Below are 22,719 nucleotides of genomic sequence, written 5' to 3' on the forward strand. Positions count from 1 at the left end.
AGGACAATCACAAGAATCACTGGTTCATTCCTCAGGGCAATCCCTTGACCAATCGAAGTCAAGCTGCCTGGTTTAAATTTTAAATAATGCTTGGCAGTTAACTGTCAGTCACCATTAACTGGTGCACTCTCCATGGCAATGCCTCTGCCAATCAGAGTTCACTTACCAACCAATTAGCACGCTCTTCTCATACAGTATAAAGTTGTTGCTTCCCCTGACATTGATATTCTTGCAATTTCCCTGATGAGCGCAAGACAAAAAGCTTCAACAAAATGTCTTTTTTCGGCAATACACTTATAGGCTTATAGAGGTCTACAGCACAGATAAAGGCCCTTCGGCCCATCGAGTCTGTGCCGGTCAAACAAGTACCTAACTATTCTAATCCCATTTTCCATCACTAGGCCCATAGCCTAGTTTATTAGTACTACATCTAAACAGGTTGCAGCATATGCACATTGCTCCTAGGCACGATTCCAAACTCTCACTGGAGAGTCTGATGCATGACTGACTAATGTCAGTAGTACATCATCATCTACCTCGTACATCAGCATATCCTATCTGTTAATCCTTTATACTGCACAATAGTCAAACATCAGGTTCATTGGTTATAGTCATTTGGTAGTACAGAACCTGAGGAGCTTGGTTAAATTGACCAATAATTAATGTAATATATTGATACCTAGCATTGCCAACTCTAGCTGGGTGTTTTCCTGGAGGTTTCATCACATGATCTTTAGTACCACACCCCTCCCATTGGTGTATCATCCAGGTGCACTGCCTTCCTATGGCCATTTGGAAAGTGAACAGATTTCTTAACCACGAAGTTAAAAGCAAAATAATGCAGGTGCTGGAAATCTGAAACAAAAACAAAAATAGCTGGAAAAATTCAGCAGGTCTGTCAGGATCTGCGGAGAGGAATACAGTTAACGTTTCGGGTCTGTAGGACCCTTCATCAGAACTGAGGAAACAGAGAAATGAGGTGAAATATAAGCTGGTTGAGAGGGGTTGGGGCAGGTGGAGCTGGGTAGGGGGCCAGTGATAGGTGGAGGCAAAGAAGAGATTGCCAAAGATGTCATAGACAAAAGGAAAAAGGGGTGTTGACGGTGGTGATATTAGCTAAGGAATGTGCTAATGGTGACATTAAGGGTAGAAAGCAGGATGAGCAACTGACAGATACCCTTAGTGAGGGTGGAGTAGGGGGAAGGGATCAAAATGGGCTAAAAGGGGGGGATAAAACAATGGATGGGAATGAATTTAAAAATTTTAGAAATAGGTGCGAAAAGAAAAATATATAAAATATTTTTAAAAAATTATTAGGAATAAAGGAGGATTGGAAAGGGGGTGGGGATGTGATGCCATCACCAAATACATCTTCCCTTCACCCCCCTTGTCGGCATTCTATAGGGACCGTTCCCTCCGGGACACCCCAGTCCATTCCTCCATCACCTCTTACATCTAAACCCCCTCCTACGGCACCTTCTCATGCAACCACAGAAGGTGCAACACCTGCCCCTTTACTTGCCCCCTCCCCACTGTCCAAGGGCCCAAACATTCCTTTCAAGTGAAGCAGCATTTCACTTGCACGTCCCTCAATTTAGTCTACTGCATTCACTGCTCCCGATGTGGTTTCCTACATTGGAGAGACCAAACGTAGACTGGGTGACCGCTTTGCGGAACACCTTCAGTCTGACCACAAGCATGACCCAGACCACCTTGTCGATTGCCATTTCAACACAACACCCTGCTCTCATGCCCACATGTCCGTCCTTGGCCTGCTGCAATGTTCCAGTGAAGCTCAACGCAAACTGGAGGAACAGCACCTCATCTTCCGATTAGGCACTTTACAACCTTCTTTACTTAACATTGAGTTCAACAACTTCAGATCATGAACTCTCTCCTCCAACCCCACCCCCTTTCCTATCCCCCTTTTTCTCTAATAATTAAAAAAAACATTTTTTAAAAATATATTTTTCTTTTCCCACCGATTTCTGTTATTTGAAAATTCATTTCTATCCATTGTTTTATGCCCCGCTTTTAGCCCATTTCGATCCCTTCCCCCTACCCCACCCCACTAAGGGGATCTGTCACTTGCTCGTCCTGCTTTCTACCCTTAATGTCCCCATTAGCACATTCCTTAGCTAATATCACCACCGTCAACACCCCTTTGTCCTTTTGTCTGTGACATACTTGGCAATCTCTTCTTTGCCTCCACCTATCACTGGCCCTCCATCCAGCTCCAGCTCTCCCACCATCTCAACCAGCTTATATTTCACCTCATTTCTATTTTTCCTCAGTTCTGATGAAGAGTCATACAAACTCGAAACATTAACTGTGTTCCTCTCCGCAGATGCTGTCAGACCTGCTGAGTTTTTCCAGCTATTTTTGTTTTTGTTTTTGTTTCCGGTTTCTTAACCCATTGGATAAACCTTAACTGTGAATCAAACACTCCTCCCACCATGTCTCCAGCTTAGATAACAAATGAACGTGCAAGTATTCAAGGAAAATGAATAAAACACACAATTTTGTTTAATGTCCCTATGATTTTTCTCCAGAAGATTAATAATCACATTTCTGGAGACTCCCGGCCAATCCTAGACGATTGGCAACACCAGTTTTACCAAGTAATATAATCAGTTTGAGGTTTCAACTACAACCAACACAGTCAGCACTCCTTGTTGCAATTTCAGCTAAATGCTACTGTCTCTGAATTCTCTCCATGTTATCACTTGCCTGGCTAGACTCGACATGAGAGTGAAAAACTACAGAATGGGGCTGGCTCTCCCTGTTGAAGAGGCTGGAGTGGGCTGAACCTTCCCAGCTGTTTTCGGATGAATTTAAACCAAGAGCCAATCACGATGGGGCTGTTGTCAAAATCCGTTAAAGAGAAGGCAAAGTGCAGGATAAGCAGTGGGTGGGGAAAAGAGAAGCAGTCGGGGAAACTGCCTACACAGCTCTGACTGTGGCCAATCGCCTGTGGAGTTGGTGGTTTGAATCATTTCTAGTTTAGTTGCTATCGCGAAAGTGAAGGGGAGACACGGCAGGGAAAGGAGCTCGACTGCTTTCTCTAGACCCAAATCTCTGGTCACAAGAACCAGCAGGAGATCCAGGTCTCTGGCCGCAGGAACCAGCAGGAGACCCAGGTCTCTGGCCGCAGGAACCAGCAGGAGACCCAGGTAGCTGGGATTAAGCAGGTTCTGTGTCTGAAGTCTCTGGCTCTACCTGCCCCACACCATGAATGATTCCCAGTGTCTGGATGACCTGCCAATAGTTTCCAGGTGGTCAAACGCTCCCAGACAGGAGGTGGGACTAAGGGAGTTTTACAGCGAGACCCAGCGCCTGGCTTTGGAAGAGCTGATCTCTGGAGGCGAGGAGTCTTACACCGCCTTCCTGAAAAGGGAGAGGGTCCAGGGCTTCCTGTCGGCCGATGAGATTGCTGGTATATTGCAGTCCACCATCAGACCCCCTGAGCCGGATAGCGAGCCATTCGACCAGTCCTTCGCCGGCTCCAACGATTACTCCTCGGGTACTTACTTCCCCGATGTTTCGGACATTGAGATCCCGGTTCTGGACATTGGGTGGCCGGTATATCCGGACAACTGGTACCGGGGAGTGACCCAGGTGGAGGTGTATTTCCAGCCCAGCTATGGAGAGCTCATCTATAGCTGCAAGGAGGCGATCAGGAAACTCATCAGGAAGGCAGAGAAGGTATTGAAATGAGAATCTAGTGCATTCCATGTGCTAAAATTATTTAATTTTGGATCATTAATTTAAATGACCAACTTTTCTTTCTAAAATACTTAACAAGCGTTGAATGCTGAAGATGAAAAGCTTTGAATAAAGTGCAGCATAACAGGCTTATTAGCAAAGATAAAACCTGTAGAATTAAAGGGACAGTGGCAGCATGGACACTAAGTTGGCTAAGTGGCAGGAAACCGGGGTGACTGTTTCCCAGGCTGGAGTTCCGCAGGGTTGGTGCTGGCACCCTTGCTATTGCTGTTCTATATTAATTACCTGGACTTGGGTGTGCAGGGCACAATTTCACACTCCAAAAAATCCAGGGTGATGCTCCCAGTGCAGTACCTAGTGAGTGTTGCATGGACAGGAGGCATTTTCTTTCTGATGAGACTTAACTGAGACCCCAGCTACATCCCCATTGAGTTATGTATAAGATTCCATGGCACTATTTGAGGAAGCGTGAGGGGAGATTTTCCTGATATCTTGGTCAATATCTGTGCCTCAACCAACACCATTTCTGGTCATTTTATCACTTTGCTGTTTGTGGAACCTAGCTCTATGCAAATTAGCTGCCACTTGTTTCTACAGTACATGCACAGGATATTCAAGTTTAAAAGGACTTAGATGGCCTACATTGGCTCCTAGTCAAGCAATGTCTCATTTTCAAATTCTTCCATGGCCTTGTCTCTTCCTACCTCCTGTACTCTCCAGTCACACAACCTATTGTTGAAATATGTGCTCCACTATTTCTGTCCTCTTGTGCATTCGAGGGCCAGGAATCAGCGGAGCCCAGAGCTGGAGGTTAATGTGAGCTTGAATCTGCCTCATTGTCCAAAGGTTACTGTTTAATATGTTGCACTGTTCCCAATTTATGATTATAATTGCTCCACCATTGGTGGTTATGCCTTCAGTTACCTACGCCCCAAGCTCTGGAATTCTATGTCTCTCTCTCCATCTCAGAGGAGTGGGAAGGCAAGCTTATTGAATGGCACAACAGGCAGGAAAACCAATGCCCCTTTAACTTCCTGTTAGGGCAATTTATACCAGTGCTGTGAACCTGCTGTTGTCACCAAGGAGATGGCAGAGTTGGCAGCAATGAGTAGGTGGCTTGGAGTTTGGGTGTGTCTGGTTTATACAGACGGTATAGGTCTGAGAGAGTAGGTTACAGGGTGGTGATTCACCCTCTCTGAACAGATGCACTAATATACAAGAGAAGCTTGTAAGGTTTCAGTCATGCGAGCCTTTGAGATTGGATTACTGCTTGCAGTTCTCTATCATAGACCCATTATAAAATATATATGTGCAAATATTTATCAGCTGCCTTTGGGTGATGGTGTAAAATAACCTTGAAAGCTGGAAAATCAGGTTGTTTCAGATAACATTTTTTAAAAATTCATTCATGGGATGTGAGCATTGCTGGCAAGGCCAAGAATTATTGACCATTCCAAATTGCCCTTGAGAAAGTGGTGGTGAGCAGCTTTCCTGTGCCGCTGGTGCACCCACAGTGTTGTTAGGGAGAGAGTTCCAGAATTTTGGCCCAGTGGTGATGAAGGAACAGCATTTTGTTTCCAAGACTGGATGTTGTGTAACTTGGAGGGGAACTTCAGGTGTATGGGAACACCAGCACCTACTTGTGCTTCTATGTGGTAGTGGGTTTGAAAGATGCTGTCGAAGGAGCCTTGGCAAGTTGCTGTAGTGCATCTTGTCAATGTATACATTGCTGTGCTGTGTGCCAATAGTGGAGGGAGTGAATTCGAAGTGTAGTGCATTCAAATCACATGAGTCCATAATGTGAAGTGTTACTCCATTCAGAATAAAACTCCACATATTTTTAAAGCACTACCAGCTTCAGTTTAACCATCTCCCCAAATATCCAGCCATTTGCTTCCATTCATGTCCCACTTTGTCACATTACTGCCTAGCCTCTAATACTTTTTCTCAGCTTGACCAAAATTGAATATCTCAAAATATTTTATCAGCTTCTGGCTTTTAAAAACTTGTTCATAGGCCATTAAACTCATGAGCTACTTTTTAAAATAGTAGTTTGAACACGGATCTTTTGACCTTTACTTGCTTTGTTTTGGTTAGGCCTGTAAAGAGCTGTCTTTACTTCCTTTTCAAAACTGTTTTTCTTGTTACCTCCTGAAGTTATAATAGGCTATTTGTTATTTGCCTGGCCCTATATTCTCTTTATAAACACTTAGCGTCGGTTACTGCCACTGCATGTTTTTGTTTATAATACTGGAGCTGATGCATTCTGACTTGCTTAATGTTTTCCCTTTTCTTAACACTGACTTCATTTCCCTTCCCTATTCCCTTCCCCTTGCAAAAACTTGAAGGTTAAATCTTTGTTCTTGCATATTAACAATGACCACACTTCAGAAAGAATTTCATTGACTGGGCTGCACTCTGGAGCATCCTGAGGACAGGAAGGTGCAATGTAAATGCAAACCCATCTACCCATCTCCATCACCAACGAACTGTCCATATTTTGTTCTGAGCTACTCATTCATTCACTCACTCAACACCCACATTCTCTCAAATCAGTTTCTATACCCGTCTCCAATCTGAAATGAATACGTCCTCTTTGGGTCCAGGATTTTGGCACCAGAGCCTAAATTTCCTCAAAAATGGGTTACACCATCACCTTTAGGGGGAATAAGACCTGGATTTCCTATGTCTGCTTGTGTGGTGAAGGCTGAACTACCTGTTGCCTTTTTTATACTTAAAAACTTCCAGCTTGACCTGCACTCTTCAGCAAACAACTGGGATCAAATAAGAGATGAAGAGTGCTTGCTCTTTCACGTCACCCTCTAATCTTACTGCATGCCTTAGTTTTTACTATGCTGGCATAGATTTATGGCTAGATGAACATCATCCTGTCGAAGGGTCATGAGGACTCGAAACGTCAACTCTTTTCTTCTCCGCCGATGCTGCCAGACCTGCTGAGTTTTTCCAGGTAATTCTGTTTTTGTTTTTGTTTTGGATTTCCAGCATCCGCAGTTTTTTTGTTTTTATCATCTGTGCCTTGAAGACTTCCTGCCTTGGCAGTAAACAAGGGAAAATAGAAGGCACTACTTGACTCATTCAGACCTTCAAGTCTTTCTTGTGAGTGACGCCAGACAGGCGCTAGACAAAATATATATTTATGTGTATTTGTCGTCTACCTTTGGGCAAGGGTATGACTGAACCCTGAAACTTCTGCAGTATTAGCTTCTTTCAGATAGTGTAGTGAGGCCATACAGTAGAATGGATATTGGTTTGAAGGGATCTTTATCTGAATGAGGTAAGCCTCTAGTGTCGAAGGTAGACCGTATTAAACAGGAGAGAAGACTTCAGCGGTGACGTGCTGGGATGGTTCTTGCAGTAACTACTGCAAGTCTCCTCCATCCCCTGTTGCTGCTTCCTGCTATATGAAGATGACATACATTATTGCCAGAGGGAATGCCAAACCTATTCTAGAGGAGCTAAGCTGTGGGTAGTGTTACGACCAGTCCCCAGGCAAGGTCCCCCCAATTTGTTAACTTATTGTTATGCTGAGGAGGAATGAGCTGGCTCCCCTTCTTTATCCAACCCCTTTGGTTGGTCACAACAAGGTTAATTGAAATGGGATCCCTTTTCCCAGTGCAAATGTATATTTATTTTTTAGGGCCAATTTAACCAAGCTTTCTTGAGTCAAAGAGTAAGTTTTTATTAGTTACTAAAAACCCAAGAAAAATAATAAAAACGCAACACACCTTCACACAGATCAGAAATGAGAAGTTGAGAGTCCAAATAGAAGTTTAAAAAAGATATACAAATCAGTATTTGGCTTGTCTGTGAGGTATAATTGGGATTATGTTGCAGCCGTTAAGTTGAGTGATTCCGGTTAGAGCTGACTTTGGCGGTTTACCAGTTGGTTTGGAGACACTTGGTTCTGCAGGTTGGCTGAAGAAGCTGTCCCACTTCCTTTTTGATTGTGGCTTTGCTAAGCCTTGCCTGCAGCATCAAAGAGGGAGAGAGGCTTCGCCTGCAACTGCAGGGGTAGCTAGTTGATTGTGCTGTTGCTGTCACACACACTGCACTAATCTGCAGCTAACTTTTTAACCCATTTTCTCCTGTTAATTCCAGTAAGGGAGGGAAAAAAAGTCTTGCCATCAGAGTCTGTTTTATTTCTTTTCTGACCATTTTACACATTGAGATATAAATCAATGGATTTTAGATGACTGCTGGGATGTGGTAATCAGTCTTTTGTCTCTGCAACCACAGGACTTTAAAGTTCAGTCATTTGCATCTTTCTTATCTCCCTTTCAAGTGTCTCTGCTCGAAGAAGACCCATGACACCGTTTCATGTGTGACAATCTATGCTTTCTCAGGACATATCTGTCAGTATAACGTACATAGGAATTTTCCAGCCATCTTGCTCAGTGTCCTTGCTTGTATTTCTTTAAAAACACACACGCCTTCCTTAAATAGTTCAACATACCCTTAAGTAATTTGTGGCTGTAATCGGTTTTCCATGACAGTAGAGTGTGGTTTCCGATTGCAAATGTGCACCTCTGTCTTTCTTCTTTCCTCCCTCCCCCAAACCCTCCCACCACCACGCCAACCCAAAATTCATGTAAAAATCTGAAATATTCTATTCTAATTTTCTTTCCCTTTTTGTCTTGTAGGTTATTGCACTGGTAATGGACTCCTTCACTGATATTGACATTCTCAAAGACCTTCACGAGGCTAGCCGTAAGAGACGTATCCCTGTTTACATCCTCCTCGATCACTCTGGGCTCCCACAGTTTCAGCAAATGTGTCGGGACGCTGGTGTCTGGGTGGAGGAGGAGAGGGTATGTATTTGAATGGAGATGAAGATGCACCCTTCTCAGCAAATGCAACCGCTGTGCATCGAGTGTGCGTTTTGTGAGGTGGGCTTTGGCCAGATGCAGAACTTTGAAAGGGTGCAGAGGTGGGGTGGGGAAGAGGAGAAACCCAAGGTGAATTTCCCACTCTTCTCCGCTACTCTTCATAGAAAGGCAAGGAGATGTTTCAGAATTGTGGTCTTGCCTACCAAAGAATTATACCATTTCAACCTATGCCCTGAATAGGGCAGAAACTTAACTGGACTAGCGACGTAAATACTGTGGCTAAAAGTGCAGGTCAGAAGCTAGAAATTCAGTGGTAAATGACTCTCCTCCTGACTCCCCAAAGCTTGCCCTCCATCTACAAGGCACAAGTCAGGAGTATGATGAAATATTCTCCACTTGCCTGTATGAGTGCAGCTCCAACAACACTCAAGAGGCTCGTTGCCATCCAGGACAAAACAGTGTGCTTGATTAGTATCCCATCCAAAATGTTAAACATTCATTCCCTCCACCCTTGTGCCTCGTGTACCATCTACAAGATGCTCTGTAGTAACATACCAAGGGTTCTCTGATAGAACCTTCCAAACCCAGGGCTTGGAATCAGTACCAAGCTCCCCTCCAAGTCACACACCATCCTGACGTGCAACTGTATCGCCGTTCCTTCACTGTCACTGGATTAAAATCCTGGAACTCCCTGAAAGTACTTTGGGTGTACCTACAATACATGGACTGTAATAGTTCAAGAAAGCAGCTCACTACCACCTTCTCAAGGACAATTACGGGTGGGCATTAAATGCTGGTTTTGCCAGCGAGGGTCGCGTTGCATTACCGAATTGGGGAAAGAAAAGTGGCAGTTTACAAAAAATAAATATTAAAAGTGGCTGTTTACAAACTGGCAACAATGGACTATCTTTTCACAATGGTCGTTGTGACAAGTGGGAATTTGGAGTGTGTACAGCTTTAGTTTTTCTATTGTAGTGACTAAAAAGAACAGTTTGTCTTTTCCTTTCCTCTGCTATTTTGTTGTGCCTACCTGTCTTTTGGTCTCTTTGCACCTGGTTCGCTTACAGGTCCAGATTTCTGTCACCTCCAATCGCTCGCTGCTGTGCAAAATTAACCTTTATTCTCTTCGCATTCTCGCCTGATGTCCGTCAGATTGTGGGTGGTTCGAATAATGAGCACTGATTCTCCCACAGCCCAACACAATACCTGAGGCGCAATCAGCTGTTCCTCCGTTTTCAATTCCACCTCGCTCCCCACCCCCCCAAAAAAAACAAACTTCCATGAATCTCTAGTCCTTCTTTAAATAAAAACAGAAAATTGGAGAGAGAAACAGAGTTTACATTTCAGGTCGATGATCTTTCTTCAGAATGGGGAAATGTCACAAATGCAATAGTTGTTAAGCAAGTGAAAAGGGGGGATGGGTGTGAAAAAGAACAAAAGAGAAGGTCTGTGATAGGGTGGTAGGCAGGAGAGATTAAATGATAAAAGGCTGGTGGTGCAGAGCCAAAGGGAGTGGGGATGGGACAAGTAAAGAGACAAAGGATGTGTCTAGAGGAGGTGTGAATGGCAGGATGATAAAAAGTTCCTGTGCAAAAGCAAGAGCAAGAAAAAAATGAGTTGAAACTAAAACGTGCAAAGATAAAGGAAACAAAATGGGGGACAGAGGTTACCACCTGAATTTGTTGAACTCTTATGTTGAGCCTGAAGGCTGTAAAGTGCCTAATCAAAAGTCGAGGTGCTGTTCCTTGAGTTTATGCTGAGCTTCACTGGAACACTACAGCAGGCCAAGGACAGAGAAGTCAGTGTGAGAGCAAGGTGGAGATTTAAAATGACAGGCGGCTAGAAACCTGGGGGTCATGCTTGTGGATTGAATGGAAATGTTCTGCAAAGCAGTCACCCAATCGATGTTTGGTATTCCCAGTGTACAGCAGACCACGTTGTGAGCAGCACGTACAATATACTGAATTGGAGTAAATACACGTAAATCACTGTTTCCCGTGGAAGGGGTGTTTAGGGCCTTGGACAGTGAGAAGAGCGTAGATGAAAGGGCAGGTGTTGCATCTCTTGTGCTTGCATGGAAATATGCTGTGGGAAGAGCAAGTGGTGCTGGGGTGATTGAGGAGTGGACCAGGGTGTCGTGGAGGGAACGGCCCCTTCAGATTTCTGAAAGGGGAGAGGAAGGAAAGATGTGATTGGTGGCGGTGTCTCGCTAGAGGTGGTGAAATGGTGGATCTGTTGAATTTGGAGTCGGGTGGGTTGGAAGGGAACGCTATCATGGTTCTGGGAGGGAGGGGAAGGGATGAGATTAGAAGTGCAGGAAATGAGACTAACACAGTGGAGGACCCTGTCAACAATTGTAAGGTCAAGTGAAGAAGGCGACATGAACGTTTGCAGATACAAGGAGAAACTGGGGTGTTATTTGATCACTGTCAGGAGGGGAAACTATTTTATCATCCCTGCCTCCTGTCCACCTCTGGACATTGAGGTCCAATTATAGTGCCTCACCATTCCTGGCTTGTATCCACTCTATTTGTATGGTTCAATGCTATAGTAAGCAGTCTCTTTATCAAATGAAATGGAGATATACCCATAAAAATGTGTGAATGTGCTCAGATGGCCCTTATTTCAAATTTGTTGCTTTGCTTTCTTTCCAGAGGATGAGAGTCCGCACAGTAACAGGCTGCACTTACTGCACAAGAACAGGAGCCAAAGTAATCGGCAGAGTCCATGAAAAATTCATGTTAATTGATTGTGATAGAGTAGCTACAGGCTCTTACAGGTAAAAATTAAATGGTATTTTTAACTCTGCATGTTCTGCAGTTGGTCTACATTTAAAAAAAAAATTAAGTAGCTGGTTTTGTTCTCATTGGTTCCTTTTATATTGTAGGATGGTGGACCTCCTAAAAGTGGGTGTCTGTTAAATTTAACGGGGGAGGGTGGTGAAGAAAAGGTGTTCAGTGAATGCTCTTTGCCTGGATGTAATGGGGGTTTGTAATGTTTTCAGTACCCTCACCCATGTCTGCAGTATACTTTTGAAATGTTCTCCAATGGAAGGTATTTTACTCAGTGTTACATAATATTGTATGAAGGAATCATTCATCTGATTACAGCATTGAATGCCACAGCTGACTTTCCACTCCTTGGAACAAGAAGCAGAAAGCCAGCTGTGGTCGTCACTCAGGCGCCTTCAGAGTATGTGACACTCACTATGTAGGTGCACGGGTTAAAAATAACCACTTGGATGGGGCACCAGACTGCCAGTGGCCCTAATGTTGTTGACTACATTGGGGTAGGAATGGAGACAAATGCTTTGGGAAACGTTGCTTAGATTCCGATTGTTCTGCAATTAGTCCTTGAAGCAATCATTGTGTGTAACTTTTAAAATTAGCGTCTTTTTCTCCGCTCACGCTTTGCTGTGTCTCATTCTTCAGTTTCACTTGGACTGATGGGAAGCTGAATCGCAGTAATCTGACTGTGCTCTCGGGGCAGTTGTCCGAGTTTTACGATGAAGAGTTCAGAATCCTGTACGCCCAATCACAGCCAATACCAACCCAGTCAGCAGGTTATGAGAATCATGCCATCTATGAAGAGATTGCAGCAAAGAGGTTGCTGTCCAGACAGCCCACTGTCACTAAGACCTTGGAGAAAAGAATTATGATATGTTCTCCAAATAAGCGGAAACCTGAGGCCCTGGAGCAAAAATCTGAGAAAAAGCCGCGCTCACAAAGGTCTGTTAGCTCAGAGGGCAGTCGTGTGTCTGAAGCGTCTACCCTTGGTGATAAAGGCCAACTTAGGAACAAGGAGGTGATGAGCATTTCTACACAGACTGAGCTTGAGATGCAGCCAGGGATTGTCGTGCATAGTACTTCCACTCAAACCTGTATTTTGGTGAAGGAGGTGGAAACACAAACTGCATTCCTATCAAAATCGAGCACAACTCAGACCTTTCCTGAAATTGTAACTGCTCCTGAAGCGCCGTCTCCCACGAAGGTCTTGGATACAGATGGATGTCTAGACAGTGGAGAGTCAACTCACTCGTCCAGTCAGCTGCTTCCCAGCTCAAAAGATTCCAACGATGGCTCAAGTAGTTCATTGTCCCCCGCTGCCTCTGAAAGTCAGCCGTGTCACGATTCTGCCAGTTATCCTCATGCAAGTATCTACAGGGCCAACTCCTCCTCGCTGAGGAATTGCTTTCAGAAACTCACAAAAGAACGACAGTTTCATTACACCACCATTCGCTCAAAGCTGGACAGCATGGTTGCCATCCTCTCGAGGAGCCGACACCTGAATAAGTTCCACGGCGGTGAGCTGGGCCAGTATGATGCCAGGGGCGGTAGAGAATTGATGAGCAGGAATAGAGCTTTGGGCTTCAGGGATGTAACCATGTTGGCGTCTTTGGCGCTGCGAAACTAAACATTTCAATCTGCGTCTGATTAACGTTCTCCAAGGTTTGTGCAAATTAATTGGTGGTTGGTAGAACTTTGGCACTCGTAGTACAATATTTAGTCAAGGATTAATATCAGTGATCAGAATTTTTTTTTAAATTTCTTGCTAGTTGAGCATATGATTCTATAGTAATATGTTCAGCTAGCAGGTAAACTATGATGATTGTTCATGCCAGCATTTCTTTGTATGAGGGAGAAGGACTGTTCCCATTGTTGACACAGTGCCTCCCACAAAAATAAATGTCTTGTTTTTAAAAGAAGATCTTTGTCACTGTATGTCGGGTGTTGTTCAGTGAGCTGCACTCTCACCTCAGGTTCATGCCCCACTCCAGAGACTTGAGCATAAAATTTGGGCTAGTACTCCAGTTTGGTACTGAGGGAGCACTTCACTGCCTGAGGTGCTGTCCTACAGATGAGATGTTAAAATAAAGTCCTGTCTGCCCTCTCAGGTGGGCGTAAAAGATCCTGTACAGTGAAGAGATCCCAACAATCAAATGACCTGAGGTCATGAAGGAATTCTATAAATGCAAGTCCTTCTTCCCTTAAGGACCTTGTTATATTTTGTATTGAAAAGTCACAGGTATGACGGATGAAGACAGAAGAGTGACTATAACTGAGAAAAACCACCCCAGTGCTGGTAGCAGCAACAATTTGGGGTCTATCCTGAAGCAGCTGATCCATTTGGATTTTGAACTTAGAATGGTTTCTAAAGTGAAAAAGCAAAAAAAAATTAAAGCTGAATATAAAACATGCATGTGGAAACATTCAAATGCATTGTCTCAGTTCAGGTTGGGGAATATAATTTTTGATTTTTAACTCTGCATTTCTTTGAATTTACAGCAGAGGGAACAGGCCATTTGGCCCAGCTGATGTATGCTAGTGTTTCTGTTTCACATGAGCTTCCTTGCACCTTACTTTATATAAACCTATTAACATATCCAATTATTTCTTTCTATCTCATTTGCTTATCCAGCTTCTCCTTAAACGCATCTATGCTATTCGTTTGAACTAGCCCAATTGGTAGTGGGTTCCATATTTTCACCACTCTGTGAATAAAGAAGTTTCTCTTCCTTATTGGATTTATTGTTGCCCATTTTATATTTATGATCCTTTATTTTGTACATTCCCACAAGTGGAAATGTCTTTGCCTGATCTTGCCAAATGTTCCTGATCAAATGGCTTTAACTTTTTTAATTATTGTAAATTTTATGTTCAAGTTGAGGGACATTGGTTTTGGACATCCATTTCCAATATCTGGGTGGGTAAAGGTTGAAATCCCTGTTAACATTGGTAGAAAACTGGATACAAGTTTATAAAAGCAAAAAACTGTGGATGCTGGAAATCTAAAACAAAAATAAAAATACCTGGAAAAACTCAGCAGGTCTGGCAGCATCTGCAGAGAGGAACACAGTTAACGTTTCGAATCTGTATGACTCTTCAATAGTCATGCGGACTCAAAACGTTAACTGTGTTTCTCTCCGCAGATGCTGCCAGGCCTATTGAGTTTTTCTGGGTATTTTTATTTTTGTTTAACAAGTTTATAAAGAAATACATTACTTGAATACTCTTGACTCATTTTTTAAAGCAAAACTGGTGATTTAAAAAAAAATGCACATTATGTAGTACTGTAGGTCTTGATTAATTAGCAACTATGCCTTTGAAACTAGGATTATTCAATAGAATTCCAGAGTTCTGAATTAGAAGAGTATGTTCGATTGTCAAAATCGGGCATTTCCAGTTTGAATGTTATACCCGATCATCCTTCTATTCTACCCTAGCCATAAGAGACAACTCTTAACTTCTGTACCTTGAGGCTGTTTTTTTTTCCCTCCTACCAATTAGCCTGTAGCTTCCTATGAGTAGAAATAACAATGCCAATTTAAAGAAGACCTTGTACACACAGCCATAAGAAATGTCTTGAGATTGCCTTAACTGTTCACTACCAGATCCTTATCAAATGGAGTTTGAAATAGATTCACGTCCCAGGTCCCGGTGAAGGTCTAGTATCAAGCTCACTTTATGAGCTGGAACTCCTGCTGCAATAATTTTAACTCAGCATCCACTAGTGACGGACTCAATCTTTTGTAAAGTAATTCTCTTCTCCATATGTGTTCCATTTATAATAAAATTCTATTTTCAAACCAGTCAGTAAATAACATACCACAAAAAAGTAGTTATATGATGATTGGCAAGAACATTAACCTACTGCCAATGCTCCAGGGTTTTTGCAAACTGCCTTATAAAAAGCAACCCCAGTTTGTTCCTAATCTTAGCAGTCAAAGCAACCATCTTGCAATATTAGAAGACATATTGTTCTCTACTCCCAGCCTTGGAGCTAAGGGGCTTGCTTGTAAATGACTTGTAAAACTGAGACTGACTATAGTGCCTTAACTAACATTTTAGTGCATTAATATCTCAAACGTTTAGATGGGGGCTAATGGTGTAAAAACTTGATGTCCATTTAATGGGTGACTGGGATATCTGATGCTGTTTGTATGTTTATTTGCTGTACAACCAATTTTCTATATTGTCTTTTTACAAGTATATCTTTGTGCTGTAAAGTCAAATAATGGGTCAAAAATCACTGCCACTCTGGGCTCCCAGACAGAAATTCCATTGTTGTATTTCGAATTATTGAAACTCCTTCATCTGAGGATTCTTGCTATGGGAAAAATGGGGAGCTGGAGCTCCACCACGCTTGATTTTAGAATAAGCTACAGCAATTTCCTGCATTAATCTGTAGGTAGCAAGATTTGGCTAACAGTAGGAATGCAATTAAAGAAATACATTACTTGAATACCGTTGACTCATTTTTTAAAGCAAAACTGGTGATTTTTTTTTTAAAATGCACATTATGTAGAACAGTAGGTCTTGTTTAATTAGCAACTATGCCTTTGAAACTAGGATTATTCAACAGAATTCCAGAGTTCTGAATTAGAAGAGTATGTTGCTAGGCAACTGTTTTTGTGCTGGGATGTATATTTTAACCGATGTAGTTGAAGGTGGTGGCTAAACACTAAGCGGTACAGGGAGTTTGTTAATAAAAATTATCAAAAAAAATCACTTGTGTTTTGTCATTTCTTTTAGTCATGTGAAATGCACTGATATTTCTTTAACAAAGGAGGTGAGGAAAAGAGAAATTTTTTTAAAGCAGTAGAAAACTTGCAGTATTCCTTCTATATGTGGGAGAAGAAATGTTAATTGGTTTTGATAAGAGTTGTTCTTCAGGAGCACTGAGTGCCAGGCTATTCATCACTCATACATTCCACATATCGCTTATGTCATGGACAAAATTTATTTGTTCCTTTTTACTGCCCATGATAAATATGTTTGTATGTGAGGAATGTGTGCTTTCTTACAATCAGAGTGATTGTCCCAATTTAAGTAATTCCAGTAACAAGCTTTTTGTGAGTTTAAAATAAAGGAGTTTTTTTTTTTATCCTACACTTGACCTGGATGTTTAAAATGTTGACATCTCACTCACTCAAATCTCACACACAAAGATAAGATGCAGATGAAGGTAAAACAGTACCATTACAATTTTTGATTGACTCAGTCTCTTCCGTGGCAGGCCCATAGTTTCTTAGATGAGTTGGATCTTTAATTGAAGTGAAGGTCTTGTAAAGCAGAGGATTCTCAGTAAGCTGCGAGGCTTCTTGTAGTCAGATTTCCAGAAGGTTAGCTCTCAGGCTCGAAGTTGGAATAGGTTGAGTGGAGTCCTTCTACCACTGTCAAGGAATTGCTCTGTATTACCTTGGCTGCTGGTTCAATGGCTTTCTGATGGAACTGTCTTCAGAAGAGCTTTTTGCTGTTGTTTTAAAAGAAGACAACAAAATAGCTTCCTCACCTTGTGACTTGTACAAGTCCAAAGTGATTACACATGCTGCGTTGCCATTTGACAGCTTAAAATTCATCCAGGTTAGTTTGGATGAGGGACCATCATAATGCTATGGTAGGTTGATAGTATCCATTCACAATTGTGTAACACACATTGAGTTTTGATAGTTTTTTTTTGTCCATGGTGAAGCAGAAAGATGGACTGGCTAGAATGCTATAGTTCTTTTGTTGATGGCCCATTTTTAAACAAAGGGATGTGTGAATTCCCCGGATGAAGTATTTACTTGAGACTCGGAGACTGAATGGAGTTCAAAATGACATAGGTCACAGGATCTGCAGCAGCCATTTTATTAGCCTGTGTTCAAAATTTTAAAGTGTTAACTGAACATACTGGAACATGACACCTCTTTGGAGTTATTGAAATAACATTACCACGTGCAACAAAAATATTGTGTGTATACTTTTCAGGTTTTGAAACCTGTAATGGGTGCATAGAAAGACCAATAAATCAACTTGTATAATTCAATAAAATAACTTGTAGTCAGATTTCTAGTGTGTCTCTAGTCAAAATTCACTTTTTTACCCATTGTTTCAAAAAAAATGTTCTGATTATGGTTAGACAGTGATTTGAATCACAAATTGTTTTCTCGCTTTATTTTAATGGGCAGATATTGATCATAACTGATAGAATATATCATAATAGCGATAATTGGCTAGTTGAAATTTAATACCACTAGTGGGCTAATTGTGCGATATGCCAGTCACTTTTTAGTGACAAACACATCTCCCACATAAAAATAGAGAATGGTATAATCCAAAAATCAATTGCTATATATTAGAAAGTAACAGTTAAATGGCATTCATCAATCCTACTTGGGTTACTTAGAGACATATGGAGATAAGTACTAATTGTGATATTCTCCTGTAGAATGCTGTGAAATAAATTATTGCTTAAATTACACTTTTATTGTTGGTGCCATCTAGCAATCAGTAATCTATGCAATGTTATGAAGTATTTTAGAAGAATTTGGAATGAGATTGATTAACTACTCATCTTATTCTTGTGCTTTTTGATATCACTAACAACATGTTACATTGCTGAATGTTTATAATGTAATTATAATTGTGCAAGTTGGCAATACTATTTTGAGAATGGCCACATGTCAAGATTTTGACATTAAGCTCCCTGTGTGATCAGTTTGGAGCATTGTTGATGGCTGGTGTCACTTCCTCTCTTTTTCTAGTGTTTGTCTTCTCCACCGATCACGCTTTTGTGCTTTAACTTTCCCAATTTCCTTTTTTCCATCCTCCCAAACCCCTCTCTCCCCTCAATTTCCCTTTCCCTATAAATCTTTCAGTTAAAACCTTACATTTTAATCTGGGTGGCCATCCTGATGCCACAATGTAGTTAATTCTGTTTCCTAATCCAAATAGATAAACAAATATACTCCATATAAACTTACGTATATTTTCTTTTTAAATCCACTTAATATATAGGGTCATTCCTCGGTGTCACTCAGTTGCTTAACATGGAATCTACTGGTGATATTTCAAAAGGACTATGCTACTGCCAACTGTGTGGACCTGCTTACAGTGGCCCAGGATCCTTTACCTTTTCAATCAGAATTGGATTTGCAAGTTTGGACATTGCATCCCAAATCTATGTTGTAAATAACAAGTCTTATGTCTGATACATTCTTCCTGTAGTGTTACAATAGTAACACAGTCCCCCGTCACAATTTTGTTAAAAAATACCCTTATTGATATAATGCAGCAAGTGGTTAATGTCTGGAATGCACTGACAGAGTCTGGTGGAGGCAGGTTCAATTGAAGCATTCAAGAGGGAATTGGATTATTGGCTGAAAAGGCAGAATGCTCACGGTCAAGGGAGGAAGGTGCGGGAATAGTAACTCTTTCGAGTACAAACATGTTTCCATCTGTTCCTATTCAGATGAAGTTACATTGTTTCATTGTGAGATTTGAACTCTGGTCCATTGTTCAGTCAGAGAGCTGGCACAGACACGATGGGCTGAATGGCCTCCTGTGCTGTAACAATTATTCGATAAAATTTATGCTCTGACGTGCTGTGAGCAATGCCATGGGAGAGCTCTAATATATATAATGAAAAGCCGGTGTACCATTTTATCAATGCCTGTCAATTTTGTTCACCCCAGTTCTCTGCCTCTTACCCGTCAACTGGTTTCTGAGCCATGCCACATGTTATCCCCAATTCCATGCAACTCCATTTTAGCCATTTCTTTTCAAATGTCTTTGAAAATCCATGTGTCTGACACTCACTGATACTTCTACACCCACCCACATCAAAGGCCAAGTTTAACTGAATAGGATTCTATCTTTCAACAAAACTATACAGACTCTTCTTATCAGTTTATACTTTCCAAGTGCTCACTTATTCTGTCTTTAATGAAACAATTCAAGCAATTCCTCACTAGGAGCTCTAAACTTAACACTAAAGTTTGTTGCTTTGTTATGCTTTTGAATAAAAGTATATTTGCTACCTTTAATTTTGCTATCTTTGAATCTAGTCTATGTTAAAGTTAAAATCCATCCCTAATTTCTTTTAATGGCAGGAGTCAGAAGCTGTGTAACCCTCAGGATTTGTTTGCTTTCAATTTGACGAGGGGAATTTTATGGTGGAAGATCCCACTGAAGTCAATGGAGTTTTGAGCAGCTCGCTGCACTTTTCAGCACCACCCCAGCCGCGACAGGGATGTAAAATTCCACCCTATAATTTGAGAGTTGTCCCTGTATGTTTTTCCCTATCACTGGCTTCTATGTACATTTTAGCACAACATTTTCTATCTCAGTAAAGAATGAAGCAAAAATATCTAGTTAGCATTCGTGCCATATAATTATCTTCTATTGAAATTCAGTGGGGGTCTTGTGGCTCAGTAGGTAGCACCCCTGCCTCTGAGCCACAAGTTCAAATTGACCATGGGAGGAACATTCAAGATGTGGTTCAACGGGTTGATAATAAACCAGCTAATCAATGTTCATCAGAACCAATAATTTCTCTCCACTTATTCCAATTCCTCCCTCATCACATGAATATTTAATTCCTTAGTCTGTGACTCTATCCTTCAAGCCTAATGGCGCATTTAATTATAATATGGTATTGTTCCCAAGATGTTCTGTTACTACCTCAGTGTGAACTCTTTCTAATCTTACTACAAGGTAATTATGATGAGGAAGGTTGTTTGGCCCATCGTAGTTCATCAATCTAAAAAGACCCAGCATTCCTGAACTTGAAGTATCTAATTGATTCTTAAATGATCTTAGGGTTTTTACCTCTATTCCATCTGGAAGTCTCTTTCATGCATTAATCACTCGTCATATTATAATTAACTCAAGTGCTGCTGGCTCCCCTGTTAAACTGATGACTTGTGCTTTTGGAACTCACCTTGAATTCATTTTCTACTTGTGCTGCCATTTCTCTCCAAATCTATGTGCAAATGGGCATTTTTCTTGTCACAAGCCTTCATAATTTGCATATAAATACATTCCTCTGTTAAATTATCAGTTGGCTGCTCCATAAAACATTCCCCAGTGTATTATTGCATTCTTTCTTTCGGTCTGCTTGGAGTGATTCCTGGAGCGTTGTTAATACTCATGTGGATCTCTTCACCATTCATAATGGTAGCTTTTGTTAACACAATTTCTCCCTTCCCCTTGCATACTATCCCAGCCCTTTCTAAAATATCCTTTATATTGTGCCCAAGCACCACTTTGAGCTGCAACAAATTCCCTGTAATTGCTACAATCCCCCTCCACGAGCTGGATTTTCTATCTCCAATTCCTCCCTTTAGCTGCAATACTCCATTGGTGCAATGACAATTTGTTTGGTCATTTCCTCACACCTATTAATTAATCGTTTCTATTAATTTATCATCTTACCTAAGTGTGCATCCACTATCTTAACCTTTTTCTTTACCACCACCCCTCACCATATGCCATTTTATTTGTAATTTACCCTACCCCACTTTACTAATTTGAATTCTTCTGCCAGTTCATAGGGTATTTTTGAGGTGGAAACAGAGCCTGTTTTCAGATATTTTGCTTTGCAGTTTCAGTATTTTGTATTTTTCAATGTCACACCACTTAATATAGTCTTGAGATAAGTCAGGAGCCACCACTCATTTCCCTACTGCAAACCAACTAGTGCAATGCAAATAATACCTTGTGCAAACGTTGGGTATGTTATTCCCTTTTTTCAATAAAAAAAATGACATGTTAAGCGTCAATGTTGTTCCAACTGGAGTGAATGCAATGCAAATCTGCAGAAACGACAGGATGTGGGGAAGGAGCCTGACAGCTCATTGGTGACGTCACAATGATTGACGGGTCTCCCCGTGACCTTTCACTTCAAGATGGCGGCCCCCATGTCAGCATCGAAGTTTTGGAAACCAGGTAAAAATGAAATACTGAGGGAAATAAGATGAAATCCGGGGTGGGAAGAGCGTGGGGGCAATTATTGTGCCGTAGCAGGTACCCTTCAGAGCCCCTAGATTAAAAATACCTTTTAAATGCTATTGCAAAGAGGACGGTCGACAGCTGCCAGCAGAGTGGGTGTGTAATTTGAATAGAGACCAAGGGGTGTGTCGTAATAAGGTGCCCGGGGAACTGGTTCTACTCACTTTGTTTCGACGTTTAATTAATCTAGAAGGTTTCCTTGTCATTTTCCCCTCCCTCAAATGCCCTTTGTTGCTACTGTGTTTCTTGCACTGGTGACTTGTGTGTCAGGATTGAGCCTCTGACCCCTGCCTGGAGTGAAGGGCTTGTGATCACATAATAAAGAATTTACTGTAATGTAAGCAACCTTTCAACATCCTCAGAATGTTCCAATGCGCTTGGCAGCCAGTGAACTACTTTTCAGTAGTCCCTGGTGTTCTGTTGGTAACCATGGCAGTCGATTTTTTGCACACAATGAGATCCCACTTATTATAGCAAATTATGAGCTCATCTGTTTTAGTGGTGTGGATGGAGGAGAAATGTTGGCTAGGACAGCAGGGGAACTCCCTGATCCTTTTCCAGTAGTGTCAGGGTCTCTCTTATGTCTAATTGAACAGGTATTTGAGCCATCAGTTTTACCTTTCATCTGAAAGGCAGCACCTCTGACAATACAGCACTCCCTTAAGATTGCACTGCAGTGTCAGCCTACATTATGCACTCGGGGCCTGGAGTAGGGCCATTTTTAATTAGCAATGAGAATATTACCTCTGGCACAAGGTGACACTTGAATCGTGGCAATATTGTAGGTACTCTGCATGTTCACCATTCCTCATGGCCAAGTCTAGCACCCGACTGCCACCCTTGCTAAGATCAGCTAACACAAACTAATAATTAGTCTTTAAAGTTCAGTTTCATATTGGGTAGTGGATTTATCAATGCAAGTTCATTAGGTAGATGCAGATGAGGCATCGCATTGGATCCTGCTAAGTCATCCTGTCAAACAGACACTATAATTGCCTCATACAGGCATCCACTGTTAAATAGTTCTCGTGTTTTCAGCCTCACAAATCTACATGAAAGACTATTCCATTTGTTGATCGCTTTGTGATGAACTCTCTGAAATCAGTCCTACAATTTCCCTTTTATCAGTTTGTGTCCCTTTGTTCTATTCTCACTGTTTCATGCTTTGGATTGACTTTAATTTTGTACTGTTTATCATTTTGCATCCATCTTCATGATCATTTTTTTTCCATTTCTTCAATTCGATGCTGAAAAACTCAGGTTTCTCTAGCCTTTCCTGAGGCCCAGTAAGAGTCCTAAGGATCATTCTCACTGCTATTCTCTGGACTAATTCTAGAGCCAGTACCTCAGTGGATAGAACTGAATATGTGGTA

At 41.6% G+C, this 22,719-nt stretch overlaps 2 protein-coding genes across 3 annotated transcripts in view; both read left to right on the forward strand.

Moving 5' to 3' along the window:
- Positions 1-2,972: 2,972 nt before the first annotated feature.
- Positions 2,973-14,092, forward strand: fam83d (family with sequence similarity 83 member D). The gene is made up of 4 exons (XM_041205219.1): positions 2,973-3,705; positions 8,388-8,555; positions 11,228-11,352; positions 12,005-14,092. Exons 1-4 carry the CDS (start codon positions 3,232-3,234, stop codon positions 12,984-12,986), a joined length of 1,749 nt encoding a protein of 582 aa, XP_041061153.1. The 5' UTR covers positions 2,973-3,231; the 3' UTR covers positions 12,987-14,092.
- Positions 14,093-21,213: 7,121 nt separating this feature from the next.
- LOC121287386 (probable ATP-dependent RNA helicase DHX35) overlaps positions 21,214-22,719 on the forward strand; it is a 61,113-nt gene continuing 59,607 nt past the window's right edge. For both annotated transcript variants that reach the window (XM_041205217.1, XM_041205218.1), the window contains exon 1: positions 21,214-21,283. In XM_041205217.1, coding sequence (XP_041061151.1) covers positions 21,244-21,283 — 40 coding nt within the window. In that variant the 5' untranslated portion in view covers positions 21,214-21,243. The remainder of the gene's footprint in view (positions 21,284-22,719) is intronic.

The sequence above is a fragment of the Carcharodon carcharias genome, chromosome 14, assembly GCF_017639515.1.
Source record: "Carcharodon carcharias isolate sCarCar2 chromosome 14, sCarCar2.pri, whole genome shotgun sequence".
Classification (NCBI taxonomy): Eukaryota; Metazoa; Chordata; class Chondrichthyes; order Lamniformes; family Lamnidae; genus Carcharodon; species Carcharodon carcharias.

Bases quoted from the DNA above. Each gene is read 5' to 3' on its own strand.
- fam83d (XM_041205219.1), top strand. From the start codon at position 3,232: ATGAATGATTCCCAGTGTCTGGATGACCTGCCAATAGTTTCCAGGTGG. The intron at 3,706-8,387 runs GTATTGAAATGA...TTTGTCTTGTAG, and splicing joins TCATCAGGAAGGCAGAGAAG to GTTATTGCACTGGTAATGGA. The intron at 8,556-11,227 runs GTATGTATTTGA...CTTTCTTTCCAG, and splicing joins TCTGGGTGGAGGAGGAGAGG to AGGATGAGAGTCCGCACAGT.